The sequence below is a fragment of the Indicator indicator genome, chromosome Z (assembly GCF_027791375.1).
Source record: "Indicator indicator isolate 239-I01 chromosome Z, UM_Iind_1.1, whole genome shotgun sequence".
In the NCBI taxonomy this organism is placed as follows: Eukaryota; Metazoa; Chordata; class Aves; order Piciformes; family Indicatoridae; genus Indicator; species Indicator indicator.
Window position 1 is genome coordinate 47,888,765 of NC_072053.1, and position 19,430 is coordinate 47,908,194.

Sequence of the window (19,430 nt, forward strand, 5' to 3'; positions counted from 1 at the left end):
TCTGTCCAGCCTGCCAAGGTCCCTCTGCAGAGCCCTTCTACCTTCTAACAGATCAACACCTGCTCCCAGCTTGGTGTCATCTGCAAATTTACTGATGATGGACTCAATCCCCTCATCCAGATCATCAAGAAAGATATTGAACAGGATGGGGCCCAGCACTGATCCCTGGGGGACACCACTAGTGACAGGCTGCCAGCTGGATGTGGCACCATTCACCACCACTCTCTGGGCTCGGCCCTCCAGCCAGTTCCTAACCCAGCGCAGAGTGCTGCTGTCCAAGCCACAAGCTTCCAGTTTGGCCAAGAGTTTGCTGTGGGGGACAGTGTCAAAGGCCTTGCTGAAGTCCAGGTAGACAGGGCAACAAAGAGTCATGGTTGGTTCTGTATTGTCTGTAATGCACAGTTTGAGAAGCAACCGGCAGCTTTACATCCTCTATCTCATGTTGTCCCACAACTGCAGATTCATCTGAAAGCTCAGGTCTAATAGACAACTTCAATTTTCCTCCATCAGTTTCTACAGTTGCTATTCCAAAAGCCCATTTGTAACCCTTACGGCCTTTGAAACGCCCTTCTCTCAGAAAATCAATTCCCAAAATACAAGGTGCATTAGGTCCCCTTACAATAGAATGTTTCTTCCACTGTTTCCCAGTTAAACTTACATTAACCTCTATCTTAACTCTTGAGATCCACCAGTGACTCCCTGAATAGTTATAGATTCTCCTCCTTGATAATTTGATGGTATTATGGTGCACTGAGCTCCTGTGTCAACCAAGGCCCTGTACTTCTGAAATTTTGAAATGCCAGGCCACTGGATGTACACATCCCAATAGATTCTGTTATCTCCATTATCCCTTACCTCCCCCTGGCGGAAGGCAGGGCACCCCTAATTGTGGGGATTACTTCCACGTGTACAGCTGACACAACATCCAGTGCCAGAGTTAGAATCACTGTTGGAACTATTAGAGTTGTTCTGGGAAACTGAGGAAGCGACAGCTACCCTCCTGGTATTGCTACCTCGGGATCTGCCCCTCTGCAGCTCCCGCAACCTCCTGAAAAGATCGGAAGTTGGTTGACCATCCCATCTGTTCATGTTCTCACCAAACTGATCACGCAGGGTTATCCAGATACTGCCACGTGATTGCCTCTGTTGTCTGTTTTGGTTTGACCTGTTCTGGAATGGCCTTCTTGGAGGACGTCTGTTCCTGACAGCTGAAACTTGTATCCATCTGGAGGAAGAGGAATCAGAATCATCCCCCTTCATCAAGTTGGATATGGAGGTTTTAAATTCCTCCTTTAGTTCTTTCATGCAATTCTTTATCTCTCCAGACAGAGTTTCAGTGGCTGAAACCAAAGAAACACGTGTGAGACTATCCTCCAATTGCCTCATTTGGTCAGTGAAATGGCCAACAGTGAGAGGTGCTGCACCATAATTTCTTGCCACAATTTTGCTTGGCCAAATGGTATCATAATTAGGAGGAGCAAGCTTAATGAGCTTTTTGGCAAGGCCTGTTCCCACAGGAATTTCATCAGGATTCAGTGTATTATGATCTCCATACATTACTTCTCTCACAGCAAACTCTCTCAGATGCTTGATTCCCTCATCTATCATGTTCCAAGGTTTAGGGTTCCATGGTAAATCATCTCTGATGGGGTACCTCATAAGGACTGCCAGTAGGAGTCGTGCCCACAGAGAAACTTTACCAAGGCACCTGCCTAGATGCCTGTCTATGCCTGTGTCCTTTGCCATCATTCCAAGCTGCACAGCTGAGCTGTCGCCTACCACCAAGGCAGGAGCTCCCATATCAAAACACCTCCCTAGCCAACTCAGGATTGGCTCAGTGTCTCCTCTGATGTAATCTTTCTTCACGTGCCTAATTTCCTCTCTGGGTGCATTAGCTGACTGTGTATCGTTGTCATCATCATCTTCTTGAACTCGCTGTCCCCATGCTCCTGCTTCAAGCCTTCGTGTAATTTCCTGGAGTTCAGAGGCACTTCCAGCAGCCTCCCAATTTACTGGGGCTCATAGCCTGTCCTACATCTCCGCCATCCATGTGTGGTCTCAAGAAGTCTGCCAGACTTTTAAGGCTAACCTTCTCTTCGTCATCAGAAGGATCTTTCTTAACAGAGGGTCCCTGAACAGATGGATCCTGACCTCCTCCTGCACCTTCTGCAGCCTCTGCACCTCCTCCCGTGGCTCCTTTCTGGTGAGAGTAGTAACCAAATTCACTGGTTTAGCTTTCATATTCACAGCAGAGTCAGCAGGTACAAAGAGATTCTGTGCAGAGACAGCAGGTACTCTTTAGGACCCTGTAGTCACTGCTGCTTCCATTTTAGCAGCAGAGGGCGGAAACGACTGTGCCTCATTAATGGCGGCTGCCTGTGTAACCATGGTAGCTATGTCAGGTTCTGGCAGTTCCTGCAGCTACTGGCAGAGTTCCTGCAGCTACTGGCTCGGAGCCAAAGCTATTGGCAGCTCTCTCATAAGCCTTCTCTTGTCCACACTTGTTACCTGTAAGCTATAACTGGAATCCGAACCTAATTCCAGATCTCTCTGAGCTCTTCTGTGTTTTCTTTTACATCTGTGCAGGCTACTGGAACAAATAGCTCCATGTCTCTCTCCATACAGTGCTACCAGCAGCCAAATGATTATAACAGCAAACACCAGATTCAAGCACAGCATAAAAATCAATTTAGGATTCCATTTGTTCACATAACCCTCTGCAATAGGAATAGCAAATTCATATGCTTCTGCTGGCAGATTTGCAGTTAGGTTGCCATAACTTCCCTATTCCAATAAAACCAGAACAGTACTCAGTGCAACTTTCTGCAGCTTGTTCTTTACCCAAATAGTTTATATGCCACATCTTACAATTTTATCTATCATAGCAGAAACAGCCCATTTATAAATCACTACAGTCAGAACAGAATGTATGCCACAGGATCCAAAGCAGCTTCATTTTGCTTCCTAATTTGAGCAGAAATAAATCATACAAGAAATTGTCTCGCGTTGGAGTGCCAAAATATAAATTATTACAGCGGAGAGCTGATATCCCCCTCCCACATTGACAATAACCAGGCTAACTCAGTCCGGAAGCAAATGAAGCTGTATTCACATGCAGAACTACAATCTATAATGAAATGCAATGAGTATGTACAAATACACTATTCACAACATTTACAAATATGTAGAATCAACAGAAAAACACAACAAAGCCCCTTGCCCTTCCCCCCTTTTCCCAGAGCAGGCAAAAGGGAAGGAAGCCAAGAATCAGAGAGAGGTTCGTTAAACTTAGCTTGTCAAGTTCAGTATGCAGGCGTGTGTTATCTTCAGCCAGAGGAGAAAAGAAGCAGGCAGACAAACTGTGAGTGACTGCAAGACTGTACCTTGTTTTGAATACTGACTCTTAAACATTTCTCTCTCTCCAGTGGAAGTGCTTTAAAGGAATACAGATTAAACAGTAGTGAAGATAAAAACAAAAGAGCCCAGCTGATGCAAAACTAGAACTAAATCACTGGGCAATGATTTTTGTCCCAGCTGACAGTTCAAAATATTTGATGATAGAGTGTCTCACAGATACCTGTGAACTCTGACAGACAAGACTGTTAAGGAATTATTTTAGGAGACACTATGATGTCCATACTGGACTCCACTCAGAGTGCAATGAGCCCGGATTGTCCTTATATACTGGAATTTGGTTTTCTGGAAACCTGTACAAGTCAACAATGACAAATTCTGACAGCTCAAATCTATGAGAATTTCCCCTTGTGAAGTAAGAATCATCTTGCATGCCTGTCTTATACATGCTGACAGTACATTATCTAATTAATTACTGTCAGTGTTGAGTCATACCAAATGAGAACTGGTAACTCCTAAGAACAATCAGCAGGAATCTAATTGTGTGAACAGCATCACTGCATTACCTTTACTCTTCAGATGACTATGACTAATTATTAACATCTATCATTCTCTTCTTCAGGAGCAACAGGGTTCAGTTAAATTCCTGAAATTCCCAGTCATCAGAGATAGACCATTTAAACTGCATCTCAATATCCTGCAGGCATGATGGTATTGTTATTTCTTCTCTTTTGAAGTTTACAAACACAATTCATCATTCTTTGTGAAAGAAGAGGTAGCAACTTTCCAAAATCTCAATTAAGAACTCTAAAGACTGTTCCTATTATGCAGCTACTCTAGAGATTTTCTGAGAAATCTCTTCAATGACTTTCGATCTCGGGCATAATCCTCTGTTCAGCAAGTTCTTCACAAAAAAAAATAACCAAACCTGGAAATTCAGAACTGCTACTGAAGTCTTAGAAAAAAGTATCTTACTGTAATTCCGTATATATTCTAAGTAAAAAACTAAACAAGAAAACTAAAATTTATTCTTTTATTCCTGTTAGAGATGTCTTCACTAAAATAATCCTAAAATAGCAAATATGCCCAACTCAAAGTCAGAAATTCTGCAATCTGGCTTACAAGCATCATTGTACATGGTTGTAGTTGCAGCAGTAATTTCCAGCAGTTCAGTGTTTAACAGTAGTTACAACAAACCTGTGTTCAGAGAGGTTGAGCTAAGACACCAGCCACCCATCACTGCACTGTTCTCACTCAGAGCAAGAGTTTCATCAGATGTAGTATCAACTGTCCACCTAAACAAAGCATTGATTGCATGACATGAATATGCTAATTTCAGAGTGTTTTCCCTAAGTTGTGCTTTGTTTGCTAAACATTGCTTACTTGTGTGGCACTGTTCTTCCTCAGTACCGACGGGTTGTGTCACCAGTTTGAAAAAGAGTCCTTCACCTTATTTTCTCATTATACAGATCCTGCCAGTTCCATGACGCACTTTCCTGTAATTTCAGGATTTCCTCTCACTTATGGACAAAGGGCTAGGCCACTACCAACTTTTTCCATGTGAAAGGACATTTCCCATACATATGTCACTTTCAAAAGCCAAGTTCACTTTTGATGACATTCATGGTTTCTCCTTCAGAGAGACCCCTTTCTGAAGCAAACTCCAAATCACTTATTAACTGCCCTCTAGCCCCTAGAAGAGTCATCTGCAGCGTGTGAGGCAGATATTCCAAATTCACTCTGTCATTATTGACACCAACTGGCAGGACAACTGGTGATGTCACACTAAGTCAGATGTCACCACTGTCCTGTTGGGAGGACTTGCCTGTAAATGCGACATGACTTTCAGGCCTATTTCCAGTCACTTCTAAACACGCTAGATGTCTTTTTCCACCACCAAACACTTTTCAGTGCTTTGCAGCTTCACTCACTGTTTCAAAACAAAACATTGCCTTTCTACAAATTTTAAACTTCTGTATTTCTTGGGTTTTATTAGTTGCAGATAAGTGAAAGAACAGGTATGTTTAATCACTAAACCAGTGGTTTATCTTATACACAACGTGTTTATAAAGTGGGTGGAGAAAGGTGACAGATTGTCTGGGACATCAATCCTAGTCCTTTTTGACTGGAAACAACAATGTAATAAGCAACCCCAGAAGGAAATAGAATAGCACCAGAACACTCAGTAAACTTTGGACTTTGTCTTAGTGGAAAGTCACAAGTATCACCATGTGTCACTGGAAGAGAGAAGACCAGCAGAACATTTTTCGATAGTTTATTGCTACTGGTTATCACAAAACACTTAGCAAAAATCTAGCTATGCAAAAGACCCACATGAGGCTGAAAAATTATGAAAAAAAAAGAGGAAAAAAGAAAAACCAACCTTTGAGATCATGATAAAAGTATGGTTTAGCTTTTAAGAAACAAATTTACAGATATTTTAGAAAAGGAAAAAGGGTGTGTTAATGTACACCACATAAGTTAAAGATAAATCCAAATAAAGACAAAAGAAAAAGCTTATTCTTTAGGCTGTATGTGCATTAATGAGCATCTTTAAGAAAAAACAGCAAGAACTATTTCATTACTGATTAGATGAATTTTCCTGTTGCTTGTTATTGTCAATACTATATAATAAAGTTATCCCTTATGTCAGAAGCTATTGACTGCAGAATGTCTTAGTACTCCAGATATATAGCTGAAGATATAGCATATATCCAGAAGATACAGCAACTGTATTCTTTCTTAAAATTCAGGGCAACTACAGCAGCCACAAGGTGGCTATCTCTACCCATAGGACAAAGTTTTGGTATTTCGCCACAGTGAAACACCCTTAGAAAGAGCTGAAAATCAGGAAGAGAGTAACTGTATAGGCACCATTATACTGCATGTCTTCATATCTGAGAAAACTTTATTAGATCTGCAGCCAAAAGAAAAGTGAGTATGACAGAGACCTGTATTGAGAAATTCCAAGAAGTCTTCAGGTTTCTTCTTTTCAAAACATTGTTACTAACAAGGTCACAAATTCGTAATGTATACTTGTATATGGTAAATTAGTATTAGCTGCTCAAGAACTGTACTGGTGATAGCATTTAGGCCCTCTTCTATTTGCACAGAAAAGAAACAGCAGGCATAAGGATAATGACCACTTGCTGTTTTGACTCTGTTTGGAAATTCATTGACAGAATTTGCAACTTCTTTCTTCAGCATATTATTATAGCTGGCTTAGCTCTTTCTTTTTATGAGAAGACTCTGTATTTATTGTAGACTTCCATGTAGATTTCCAAGTGACATTAAACAGTCATGTAATACTGAATTTGGAACAACAACAGAGGGTTTATTCCAGAGAAACAGGAAGTTATTACATGTATGTGAGAAATAACTATGCTTTAAAACTCAATTTCTGAATATTTTCACAAGAAATTCTGTTCTTATTACCAAACAAAAAAATAATTTATTCAAACCCCAAATTATACAGTGTCAACATTTATATGCAAGGACCTCAGATGTCAAATCAGCTTCTCAGAACAGTTTAAGTTTCAGAACAGATTTTCAGAACAGTTCAGAACAGTTTAACATTGCTTAACTGCTTTTAATTGCATATAATCACTTACATAAACTCAATGTTTTAGGCCTCTGTCCTTTCAAAATTCAAACTTCTGAACTGTTCTTCAAGCACAACAGAATCTTCATCACTTTCTGCACTACTGAAGTTTGCATTAAAATCCAGCTCATCCTCCAATCCACTGCTTTCTCGGTCATTTTTAGTAATCACACTTTCAGTTCTGTCTTGTTCTTTATCAATCCTGCAAAAAGCAAGATGATGTTTTGAACTGTTTTTTCTTTCAAAGAAGAATAGGATGTAGGGTAGAATATTCTTCCAGGGATGGAAAAGGGCAGGATGTAGGGAGGAGGAAGAGAGGCATAATAACCCAGTTACTTTCATATTAAATAGTAAAGGTATAAAAGACAGTAAAAGAGAAAGTCTAGGGGGCAAAAAAAAGCATATCAAGAGTCTGACCAAGTAAGCAACTGTAAGTAAGCTGGCCAACCGTCACAAACTAGTCAATTAATACAGAATCACAGAATTATAGGGGTTGCAAGGGGCTTCTGGAGATCAACCCCTCTGCTGGAGCAGGTCTACCTAGAGCAGGTTGCTAAGGACAGCATTCAGGTGGTTTTTGAATGACTCCAGAAATGGGAACTCTACCACCTCTCCAGACAGCCTGTTCCAGTGCTCTACTACCCTCAAAATAAAGAAGTTCCTCCCCACATTGAGATAGAACTTCCTATGTTCAAGTAATACAGGATGCTCAATAACGAGAAAACTCCAGTAAAAGGATAAAAAAATCAAAAGTTTGATAAAATATATTGCAGTAGCTCAGTATCAGCCCATGTTTATTTTTTCCATTCACTAGTAACAGACAAAATACAAACAATAAACTCACTTATGTGTATTTTGGGGTGCCTTATACTGAAATCCATTTTGAAGTACTTTGTTCCTAAGGAAGATATGCAACTTACCCTTTGGTACTAAAATAAAGTGTTTTATCCAACTAAGACTTTTTTTTGGCCCAGCCCCAGATCAATGGACATTTCAGCCCTAGTTTCAGCAGAAGAAAATAAGGGTAATGACTCCTACTGCTTCCTGTCAGGATTATTCACATTATTGCATAAAGCACATCAGATTCTTAGCAGTTTCCAAACAGGCTTTATTAAAAGAGGAAGAAACAGTGCAGTACTAGAACTATGTAACATATGAACTACTTACGGAATAACTATTTCTTCTTCTTTCCCACATTTAGCACAGACCTCTAATCTACCAGCACATGGTCGACAAATAATATGGTAAGGATCTTTTACAGTTTTCTGGAGGCACTTTACACTGTAAGGAGAAAAAAAAAATCATTAAAAAATAAATAATTTTGTGGACACAGTAAACATGTAGTATTCAAAGACAATATAGACATATTCGTCAGAAGAGGAAGAACATATTATAAGCAGTTTCATACTAAACTGTCAGTGTTTTAACAAGCAGCACTATAAAAATCATTGTCTTCTGTTTCCTTTAATTTTTTTCAAACAAGAACAAAAGACCCATGAAATCAAGTTTTTTTGATATTCAAAGGGACAAAAGAAATCTATTTATTTTTAGTAGGTAGTTTTACTTTAAAAGCTACACAGCTGATTCTTTTAACAATAAAAGAAAGTAAGAATATGGTATAAAAAATGCATGTATTTTACAAACAAAATTTTCCAATTCAAACACCTTAATATTTTCTTCTTGAACTTCTAAAGAGTATAAACAGAGACAGTGCTGGACATTGCTTTCTGTGAACACAAGCCAACATGGCACTGCATTCTGAACAACTTAATTATATAGAAGGGTTTTGGCTATTGTTTTTCAGGATATTATAAAACTCTATAGATTAAGTAATTTCTAAAATGTTATGATTTAGCATTCAGCTGACAGTTTTTAAGTTGTTTACTTCTGGTGAACAGAACCTGGAACTGTACAGCCCATGTAACGCAGCTGTTCTAAAAGATACTCTTTCCTGGTTCCTCAGGCACACAAAAGTCTGTCAGGAAAGATTTAGCATACAGTTCTAACAGTGGATTTGCAGACTTGACCTGAACAGACTGAAGAAAAATACCAAGTATTTTTGCATGGCTTATAAGGAGAGCTGCACTAACTAGCATCTATTGAAACAGAATGTTTAGTTGCTTTCTCAGATCTCATTCTTAAGCACTACCCCCTTCTCTGTATTCATTTAGGTTCTGCTAAGCTTTCATTGTGAGGAAGTGCATATCTGGTTCCTTAAAAAACTGTAAAATCACAAGAATTGCTGTAGGACACATCTCCCAAAACCAAAATCTGAACTGCCCAATGTTTACAGTCTTCCCTCTTCCTCAGGAAAAAAAAAAAAAAACAGATGTCACCAAAGCATCTTTGTAGCAGGTTGTTCGTTGTGGTTTTTTTTCCCTTTCTCTATGTTCAGATCCATTAGCATTGAAAATAAGGTCTATAGCTCTTCTGAGCCATTTAACACCAAACAGGGCCACCATGAATGCAATGTGGATGTAGTTGTTTGGTTTGTTTTCAAATATTTTAATTTGTTATAATTAAATTTTTGAAATAAAAGTAAAGTAGGGATAACTTGTGGTTTACTAACAATCATAATTTTGAAGATGTTAGAAAAATTAAAGTAAGTTGAGGTACAGAGAAACCTTCCACTCCTCTTGCCTGTGAAATGAATTTTTTTCATACACTTGCATTTTTAGTAATTCTCTATAACTGTGTTAACTTCACCTAGAAGCTTCACTCATTAAAAACCTTCATAGTCTTGCCCTGTCAGAACAGCAGCCCGATCGGCCATTGCAGTGCTGTCAGCTGGGAAAGCAGCCTTCCCCTGTAGCGCTAAAATGGTCTACAGCCCAATTTACTTGTTAAAAAATATTGTTCTGTCACAAGCATCTGTCCCACAATGCCACTTTTTCTATTTCCACTGCTCCTTTGATTTACATGCTTTTTTTTCCTTTGGGGATAGACAGAGCAGAGCCAAAGGAACAGATCCACTAGCACGATTTGTTGCAGCTCATTACTTTTAAACAATATACACTCAGTCATTTGATAAAGAGTTAAAGTCAAATTCCACCCTTATTTGTTGTGCATAGAATCCAGAATGTTTATTTTGAGAACCAGTGAGATTTCCACCTTTTTTTTTTATATATGAAAGTGTGAAATAGTTCACTGAAACAAAAATATACATTGCAAATGTAAGGTATTTATTGTCTCTGTTAGGCATTTATTCAAACTCACCTATTACAGAACTGTATGCAAACGTGACGTTTAATATTCAGTATTATAGTTGCACATAAAAAGAGGAAACATATTAAGAAATAACGAAATACATGTGTTGCAAACATTTTGAGGGAATTGAGGCCTCAGTAATGCTGAGAACAGTGCTGCTGACCAGTTTCCGTATGACACAAAAAGAAGCCTTCCTCTCATTTCTTTACTATACAGTTTTTGTGAACTACAACAGTGAAGGGATGTGCAGATTCCTCTAAAACTGACTTGCAATAAGACCTTAGAAAATCATCTTACAATTGGTTCAAGTGTGACTTTTCATTCAGGATACGCTGACAGTTTTGGAAACATACAGGTTCACAGTTCAAACATCTTAACAGTGAAGAGAGAAGCAGTTGCTTTTCCACTGTGCTTTTTTTTTTTTTTTTAAAGGCTAAGATAAAGGACTAATTTAATAGAAAATTAACATACTGTCATCACAGACTTCATATTTGAAGATGCCATACACTAGTAGATAGTGCTTGTGTGCTTCCAAAGCTATAGTATTTGCCATTAAGCTCACAAACTATACTACCAGTGATTAACACAAAGTACTTTAACTCACCATTTCTTTGGTTTTGATAGCAGTTTGTACTTGCTGAATTTTACCCGCCACTCCAAGATACCTTTGCAGTGCTGGCACACTCCATCATGAAGCTTAGCATTTATTTTCTGAATAAATGAAGCAAGAATGCATTGAATATTTCCTATGTTTATGAGTATAATCTTGCTTAGAAAGCATTTCCACTCATCATGCAATTGATACAATATTTACAAGGACGTTTGTTTGATATTAACATAAACATTTTGTAAGTATTTACTGCTGGTAATGTTGTTCAGTGGAAAGAGTACTGAGGTAGTCTTTTAACTTGCAGTAGTCTTCATTATTATTATCATGATCATTTTAATATTGTTAATATTAGTACTTTTTTTATTAAATTGTTGACAATAGGTTGCTATAGATATCTTAGTAGCAATTTTTCACCTCGAGAGATCTTGCAAAACAGATTTAAGTAGAGATAAGCCCTGAATCACACAGTTTTTATCTAAAGATGACAACTTGCAAGACTTGACATTTAGCTTCTTAGTGCTCAAGCTACCTTTATGCTACATGCTTTAAGTATGTAGTCTCAGGATTTTTTTCCTCAGATCACAATAAAGGACAATCCACACACTATTTCCAGTTAAATCATTCCATGTCTCCTTCACATACATTTCCTTTGTGAAAAAGAAATACATTTTTGGCCTCATATATAAGCTAAAATGCTCAAAATGTTAATTCATTCTATGGTACATTTTCAAAACAATGTAAAGTTTACCTTGAGATCTTCTACAACATTTTGTGTTTACTTTCCTCAGGAATACAAAATATCAACTGGACAGTACTATGTGCAGAAGACAAGTTATTCCTTCTGAGATGGGAAGTAGTATCAAACCACACTACTATGATTAATAACAAGCAGCATATACTTCTATATTCAATCTATTTTTATTTCTTCTCTATCTAAAACATCCAACAGTAACTTTATCATACACTCATGTGTATTCATTCACAACTTTAAAAATAGGTATTTCACAATTAAACCCCACCACATTTAGCCAAAACCGTTCTATTGTTTTTGTAAGCCACTTTAAAATGGTTACTGTACCAAAATTGCATGACTAAAATTATCTAAACCACATCTATTTCTTAGACTACTAAAAGTTCATCAGAACAGACACTACAGTTAATGTTGGACTACAGTTAATGTTATTTTTTTACAAACAAACTGGAAAATTATTCTATGCGTACAGTAGCTTCTGAAGTAATTTCCTGGTTTTATGACTCACAGGATCTTCTTACTACTCCACATAGTTCTACTTCAAGACAAAAGAACAAGGCTGCCTTTCAAATTACAGTGTCTTACTCTATTTTGAAAAATGTGGCAGCGGAAATGCTACCTAGGTGTGAGACTGTAATATTGGACTTCGTTTCCAATATTTCTGTTTTTACTTCAACCATTCAGTACAGGTTTTCCCAAAGTGCAGTTGACTGAAGGAGTGGTACTTTTTGGCTGGTTCAATTTGAAAGATAGTGAACTTTTTTCCAAATGATTGAATATAGGCTTACAATGTTCAAAAAAAAAAAAAAAAGTTTTGCAGAATGCTTGAATGATGAATACACAAAACTGTGGTTCTGGTGTCAGTCATGCAGTGTGGATTAAATTTTCCAAGAAATACAAATACTTGGCTAATGTGGAAACCTTCTGAGAAGAAAAATATTTGGTAAATTCTCACCAGATATTTGTTAAAGTGTTGGCAATTCAAACTGCTGTCAGCACTGACTGTGTTCATTCTTTCAAAATTCACACAATTTGGAGATAAGCCTTCTTTTCAGTGTTTGACTAGTGCAAAGTAAGACTGCAAGTAGTATAGTCTAAATAATCTTATAATAATCTGCAAATTAGCCTGAACTTCCCAGTTCTCACTCTCCTGATTTGCATTAATAAGTAATGCTGGGGGGGGGGGCGGGGAAGGTGAAGGGGAGGAAGGCTGGAAGACACAAACACTGTCATTTGTATTCCCAGGTGTTCTTTATTGTAATCAACTACTTTTAGATTCATAAGATAGACCCTAATAAGCACCAAAAGATTGCAATAATTTAAGAGAGCTGGCTGACCTTCCAAAGGTAGGTAGCTAGCTTCCTTGCTGAAAGCTACCTCATTTCAAATACTACATCCTGGTATCATGGCTGAGGACCGGCGTCCTATTACCAAGTGATGCAGAGACAGGCTCATCAATGTGTAATACACTTGGAATGCAAGAGGCCATGCTCAGGACTCCATGTGGCATAAACAATGTAGAGAAACAAAACAGGAACTACTTTCACCTCTCATCTGAAGGAAATCCAAAGCTTGAAAACAGGCAGATACTACAAATTCTGCTAAACATTTTCTGTGGAACAAGAAAACATGTATAATTGTTAATGGAGCTTCATAAAGCTCTTCCTCTCCCAATATGCTTAGCATCAGCTCTGGAACCCACAAGAATTTTACGTCAATTAGATTTTGTTGTTGTTTTTTATCAGACAAACTAAATCACAGGCCATCCCAAATTCTCACAATGCCTTCTCATGTTATTCTTAATTTAAATCTTTGCCTGAAAATCTCACCTCATAGCAAGGTCAAGAGACTAGTCACATGGCATAAAGATAGTATCACTGGGTTTGGTTGCTTGGAACAACAAAGCCCTGCACCCTATCTGATGCCCTCAATCCAAAGATGTGTCCTCCCTTTATTTTAACACATTTTTTCACCACTGGAAAAGGTCTTTAGAAAGTAACAATTGGAAGAAAGATTACAGCTTTTTAAGTTCTTATTTCCTTCTTCTAACAAGCATAAATACAGCACAGTCTCTTCCTCCTCTTCAGCAGTTTCATTTATTTTAACTCAGTGTTGATACTTGCAACTGTGGGGTGGTGTGGTTAATCATTGGCTCAGCAGATCCCTATATGATAGAGCTACAATCCTTCTAACAGGCTGTTGAATTAGAAAGTCAATAGAGAATGGTTTTTTTTTTTTGTAAAGCAGGAGATTTAGAGAGTTTAACCTTGACTTATGCTTGCCCTCTCAAAAAAATATGTCTAACATTTAGATGTTACTAAAACAAGTTGGTAATTTATTGTGGTTTTACTAAATTTATACTTTCCTTTGACAATTATATCACTTTCAAAAGCAACATAGACTCGAAGAGGCAAAGAAAACTGTCCCTAATTAAAGATTTGGATAAGGTATCTTTTCGGATTTTTGAGATCACCCCAAAAAAATCTGAGAGTACGTCCTTCCAACAAACTGCAAGAGAAACTTTCCCAGTACCTCAGTTCCCAGTCAGAATAGGGAAATTATTCGTTCTGTCAGTGAAATCCCTATGCTGATCACTTTTTCTATTAACTTTTTAATACATTTTGTACATTGTTTACACTTCCATTTCTTAGTATTTTCTTCCTCTTATCTATTTAATAGCTTACTTTCCTTGAAGGTTATTAAAAACAACACCCTCGAAGACCTGGATAAAGTTTGTCAACTTCATTATTCCCTCCCAACTTTTCTATATAGCTTTTACGTAGGCAGTTAGCTCTCATACACAAGTGATACTGCTTATGGTCTGAAATGGACTTCTTTGTGTGACAACTACCCTGACAGGTTAGACTCTGCAACAGGTTTCTCTATTGTTTCTTTTTACACTCATTTCCCTGTTTTGTCAATAGCTCCTTCCTCTTCTCTCTTGGTATACTTCCCTCCAAGGACAAGTGCAACTCATCCCCTGTTTACAGTATATCTACATATTCTTCAAAGAAATTGCAGTTATGCAATCGACATACATAAACAGTCTTAAAGTATACAGTCACAAAATATTCCATGTGTGTAATATATACACAGTTAGGCCAACTGCATTAACAAAACAACACCCTTTGCACACTCATGTAATCCACTATTAATCATTTAACAACCTGCCCAAAGCAGTTCAGAATGTATTAAACACATGCACTACACCTACTAACTTGGCACACAAAATAATCCCCATCTTAAATTAGCATTAAAGCACTCACAAGCAAGGTGTAATGATGGGGTTTCAAAGAAGCCTCACTGTCTCTTTGGAAGTTTCTAATTACATGTGAACCGATGGGTATTTTGATTTACCCTGTTGAAAGCAAACTCACTGCTACTAGGGATCACACATTTTGCTGTAAATGAATGCAATTTTAATGCCACTCCTAAGCTCCACAGGATCTTTAAGTGACTACAAAGCAGTTAAAACAGATCAGTGCAGACTAACAAACTGTGACAGTAGGCAGGAGCTTTTCAGGGTTCAAATACACAGTTCACAGGCTGAACTCAAATCCCTCAAAGATTTTCACTTGCTCCCACATTGCATCAGTATTACTTTAAATTACATTTTCTGCATGGATAAAGTCTTACCTCTTTCTAAATGGAAGTATATTTAACATTTTAATCAAAGCTTTAAAGTCTTCTGTACATCCACACTGGTTATGTATGGATGGCTATACAGCTAGCATTTAAGGCCCCTTTATGGTTTATAGCTATGGACTTCTTCAAATATGTGATAAATAAAAAGCTTTCTCTCAGCCAAATTCCAAATGGTCATCTTGGGAGATCAAGTCAGTTAGGTTTTTCAGAGCAGTGGCCATGGGTCTCACAACATGCAAGTAACTCCAAGAGAAGGTATACACTCTGAAGGACCAACCATCAACACCCATCTTCTTTACCACAAAGAACTCAATACACACAGGGTCAGCCTCATTCTCCCACCTTCCCAAACACACCACAACCCCACCCCTCCCATCCCAAGTTAAAGTCCAGATAGATGTTATGCTGCTGCTGCTGCTTCTTACATGAAAGGCTGTAATCCAGGTCTGAACCCCAAAACACCGCGGTGGCTAGGAAGTAGAGTTTAGCCTACCAAGCTACGCTTGCAGCAAGAACAGAAGTTAATCAAACTCTTATATAGTTATCTTACAATTCCAGCTGGCTACTGGTTTATCTTCCTTCTGATCTTCAAGTCACAACTACTGACTCAGCATTTAATCTCTCTGTTCACCTGTACCATTCCTGCTGTCTTCCCAGAATCTTGACTAGTGCCTTCACCAAAACAAGTTATTTATCCATACAAACAGCTGAACTGGTAGATAACATCAACAGCATGTTGAAGCTGGGGTTCAGAGTTAATAACCTCTGAAATTCAGGGAAATTAGAATGATCATCTCAGGCACATCAACAAGAAGAGAAAGGGAGAAACAGATCAGTCATTTCAGAGTAAATATGAATCACTTTGCGGTTCACCATCTTATTACAATGGAGTTCTAAATGTTCTCATTGAACACTATTTGCTTTCATCTCCAGAACTACTCCAGCTTCCCTGCTGAGTTATGTAATACACTTTACATAAAATGTATATTCACATCACATAATGGATATTCCTCAGATCAGTGCCACTAACAGCTGGGAATGTGCTATGTAAAGCAAGCACCCATAAATGAATTCCGAGATTCAGTAGTGCCATAACCTGTTCTAGCTCTTTCTTCTTCAGGCCATCTTAGAATGCAAACTTACCCAGCACTGTTGTAGGCAATTACCCAAATACCTGGGTTGGGGCAATCCCAAGCACAAATATAGGCTGGGCGAGCAATCTCAAGAAGGACTTGCAGGTGTCAGTTATGAAATACTCAACATGAGCCAGATATGTGCACTTGCAGCCCAGAAAGCCAACTTTATCTTCGGCTGCACCAAAAGAAGTGCGACTGACAGGGAGAGCAAGATGTTTCTCCCCCTCTCCTCTGCTCTCCTAAGACCCCACATGGAGTAGTGGTGGTTCTGGTGCCTCCAGCATAAGATAGTTGCTGAACAGCTGGAGTGGGTCCAGAAGAGGGTCACAAAGACAATCAGAGGGCTTGAGCATCTCCTTTATGGGGACAGGCTGTGAGAGTTGGGGCTGTTCAACATGGAGAAAAGAAGGCTCTAGGGAAACCTTGTAACAGCCTTCCAGTATCTGAAAGTGGCTTAGAGGTAAGCCAGGAGGGGACTCTTTACAACGGCTTGTAGTGATAGGATGAGAGGGAATAGATTGAAGCATAAGGAGAGTAGATTTAGGTTAGACATTAGGAAGAAATTCTTTACAGAGAGGGTGAGGAGACACTGGAACAGGTTTCCCAGGTAGGTTGTGGATGCCCCCATCCTGGAGGTGTTCAAGGCCAGGCCTTGAGCAACCTGGTCTAGTGGGAAGTGTCCCTGCCCATGGTGAGGGGTTGGAACTAGATAATCTTTAAGGTCCCTTCCAATGCAAACCATTCTATGAAGCTATGAAATCATTCACTCAAAACAGAAAGGAAAAATAAACAGTTCCATGTAACAGTTTATACCTACCATAAATCTTGGCTACATTCAAAAGTTTTAAGAAAAAGTATTTTGAGTGAATGGTATTGTACAGCCAGCTCCCTATGGTATAAAATATTTTAAAAGGGAAGAAAAACAGCCATGTGGTATTAAAGTGACTGACTTGACTTACAAAACTGGCATCAGAGTTCAGCTTCTCTTTGAAGACTTCCTAAGAGACCAACTCTCTAGGATATTTTTTGTGTGTTTATGTGTGTAGAAGCCAGACAGGAAAACACTATCAGGGATCACGCCGTGACTCACACAATAAGCAACAATTAGCACCCCAGGAAAGCAGCCTGTATAACTTGTACAACCAGTGCTACAACACTGAGACAAAAACAAACAAAACCCAACAACAGCAACAAAAAAATTACAAACAAAACCTAACCAAACAAAAAACCCACACAACAACAACAAAAAAAGAATCAAGCCTCTTCAGTGAAATTGCTTTCTTTACAACTTTCTTACCATCCTCTCAGTTCTTTTTGACAATTCAAATCAGGTTGAGTTAAAGGGATACTGACAGAACAGTAGTAACACCAGAAAAGCCTCTTCTAGAATGCACATCTGATGTTTTCTTTTACTCATCTCTTTCAGCTTAGACTGTAAACCAAAACATCCCCATTTCATGTTGCTACTGCTCAGGCCTACTGCTTGGTCTTCATCCTCTGCTGCACTGCACAACTACAAGCACAGAGCATGTTCCAAGAAACCATTTCCTTTTCCTTGCTTAGAAACAAGCAAACAGCAGCAAAGGACAACACTGGTCTTTTGTAACACAAGTGTAAAAATATCCAGCCTTAATAATAGTTCTATATTTTCATTTTTTATATATATAAAATGGTGCTTAATGACATAGTGTAGTGGTGGATTTGAGTGCTACGTCAACAGTTGGACTCTCTGATCTTAAAAGTATTTTCCAACCTAAATGATTCTATAACTTATGTAGCAAAAGCACTGATAAAACAGGTGAAAATACCTTTCTATATAACTGCTCAGAAAACCCCCTAGAGATTCTTTGAAATCCTTGTGTATGAAAGCAAATATGACTTTTTAAAGTTGTCTCCAAAGAATATGGGTGATTGGTGGAGTTCAAAATAAATTCTCAAAATGTTAAGATGTCTGAAGAAAGACTACATAGTCACTAAGGAAACAAAAACTTTTCAAGAAGTCACAAGCCTAACATTGCAGGTAAGTTTACTTACTGCACAGAAGTAATTGCTTTATTTCAGTCTTCCTTTAAATAATTCTCTGAGTTAAGGAGAGTCTTTCATGTCATAATTTAGGTATCACACAATGTATTTGCATATGCAACAGCCTAACACATACGGCCAGGTGACAGCCAGCTGAAATTACTTCTTCGGATTATTCCCTTAACACGGCAGTGCATTTTTTTGGACAGACCCAGACCAAAGGTTTCTCCCAGCACTAAAATGAAGGGGTTTCCATGTTGCTGCATGAATTCTCTTGCGATCCTGAAGCTATTCAAGATCTCCCAGCCCAAATACGTACACGCACACCCCATCGCTTCACGAGCACCTGGCAGGCCGCAGCGGCTCCCTTGCACGCTTTCAGAACCAAACGCCAGTAACGCCCCTCCGCTGCTCCGTCCCACACCTCTTCTCCGTCTCAGGACGGGGCGCTCCTGTCGCGTGCCTCCCCGCCCCAACGCTCTGCCGGGAGAGGCCGAGGTGGCCCTGGGGCCGCCCCGCCGCCTACCTTGCGCCGCGCGCTCGTGTCGTACTTGTCGTTCTTGAAGGCGCGCGCGTTCTGGTAGCGCTGGGGCCGCGTGCGCGACACATTTCCCTTCTCCGAGCTCATCCCCGGGTAACTGCCGCGCCGGCAACACTTCCTCCGGAACCGCTCCCCGCCCTCACCACCCGTCAACCCTGCGGCCTCACCATTGGCGCGGAGCCGGCATCTAGATCGCTCCTCCGCCCACAATTCTCTGTATCCCGCCCCTCCCGGACGTGCCTCAGTGGCAGGAGACGCGCTGCGGGCTGAGCTCTCATTGGTGCGCTACAGCCGGCGGCCGTCTGGTCCCACCCCACCGCTTCTTGGCTGCTGGGCAGCTGCCCGGTCCGATGCAGTCGCGAGGCGAGGCCTGGCTCGTGCTGCTTCTCTAGGCCGCGGAGGAAGCAGCTCCCCGGGGGCCGCGCGTTCTCTGCCGCGGACCTGCAGCCGCCGGCTGAAGCTGGGGCTCTGACAGTCTCCCACTGCTTGGCCGTTACTCAGCACAACCGGCACCCCTCCCCCAGCCGGTCCGGAGTTCCAACGGCGGCGGTTGGGAAAGTGCG

At 39.7% G+C, this 19,430-nt stretch overlaps 1 protein-coding gene across 1 annotated transcript; it reads right to left on the reverse strand.

Annotated features, from left to right (window-relative positions):
- Nucleotides 1-5,947: 5,947 nt before the first annotated feature.
- On the reverse strand, nucleotides 5,948-18,954 carry CZH9orf85 (chromosome Z C9orf85 homolog). The gene is made up of 4 exons (XM_054397344.1): nucleotides 18,853-18,954; nucleotides 10,767-10,873; nucleotides 8,123-8,236; nucleotides 5,948-7,157 (listed from the first exon to the last, which is right to left on the reverse strand). Exons 1-4 carry the CDS (start codon nucleotides 18,952-18,954, stop codon nucleotides 6,980-6,982), a joined length of 501 nt encoding a protein of 166 aa, XP_054253319.1. The 3' UTR covers nucleotides 5,948-6,979.
- Between the last annotated feature and the right edge of the window lie 476 nt (nucleotides 18,955-19,430).

Bases quoted from the DNA above. Each gene is read 5' to 3' on its own strand.
- CZH9orf85 (XM_054397344.1), bottom strand. From the start codon at position 18,954: ATGAGCTCGGAGAAGGGAAATGTGTCGCGCACGCGGCCCCAGCGCTAC. The intron at 10,874-18,852 runs GTAGGCGGCGGG...TCATTTATTCAG, and splicing joins ACACGAGCGCGCGGCGCAAG to AAAATAAATGCTAAGCTTCA. The intron at 7,158-8,122 runs GTAAGTAGTTCA...TGCTTTTTGCAG, and splicing joins GAAGAAGAAATAGTTATTCC to GATTGATAAAGAACAAGACA.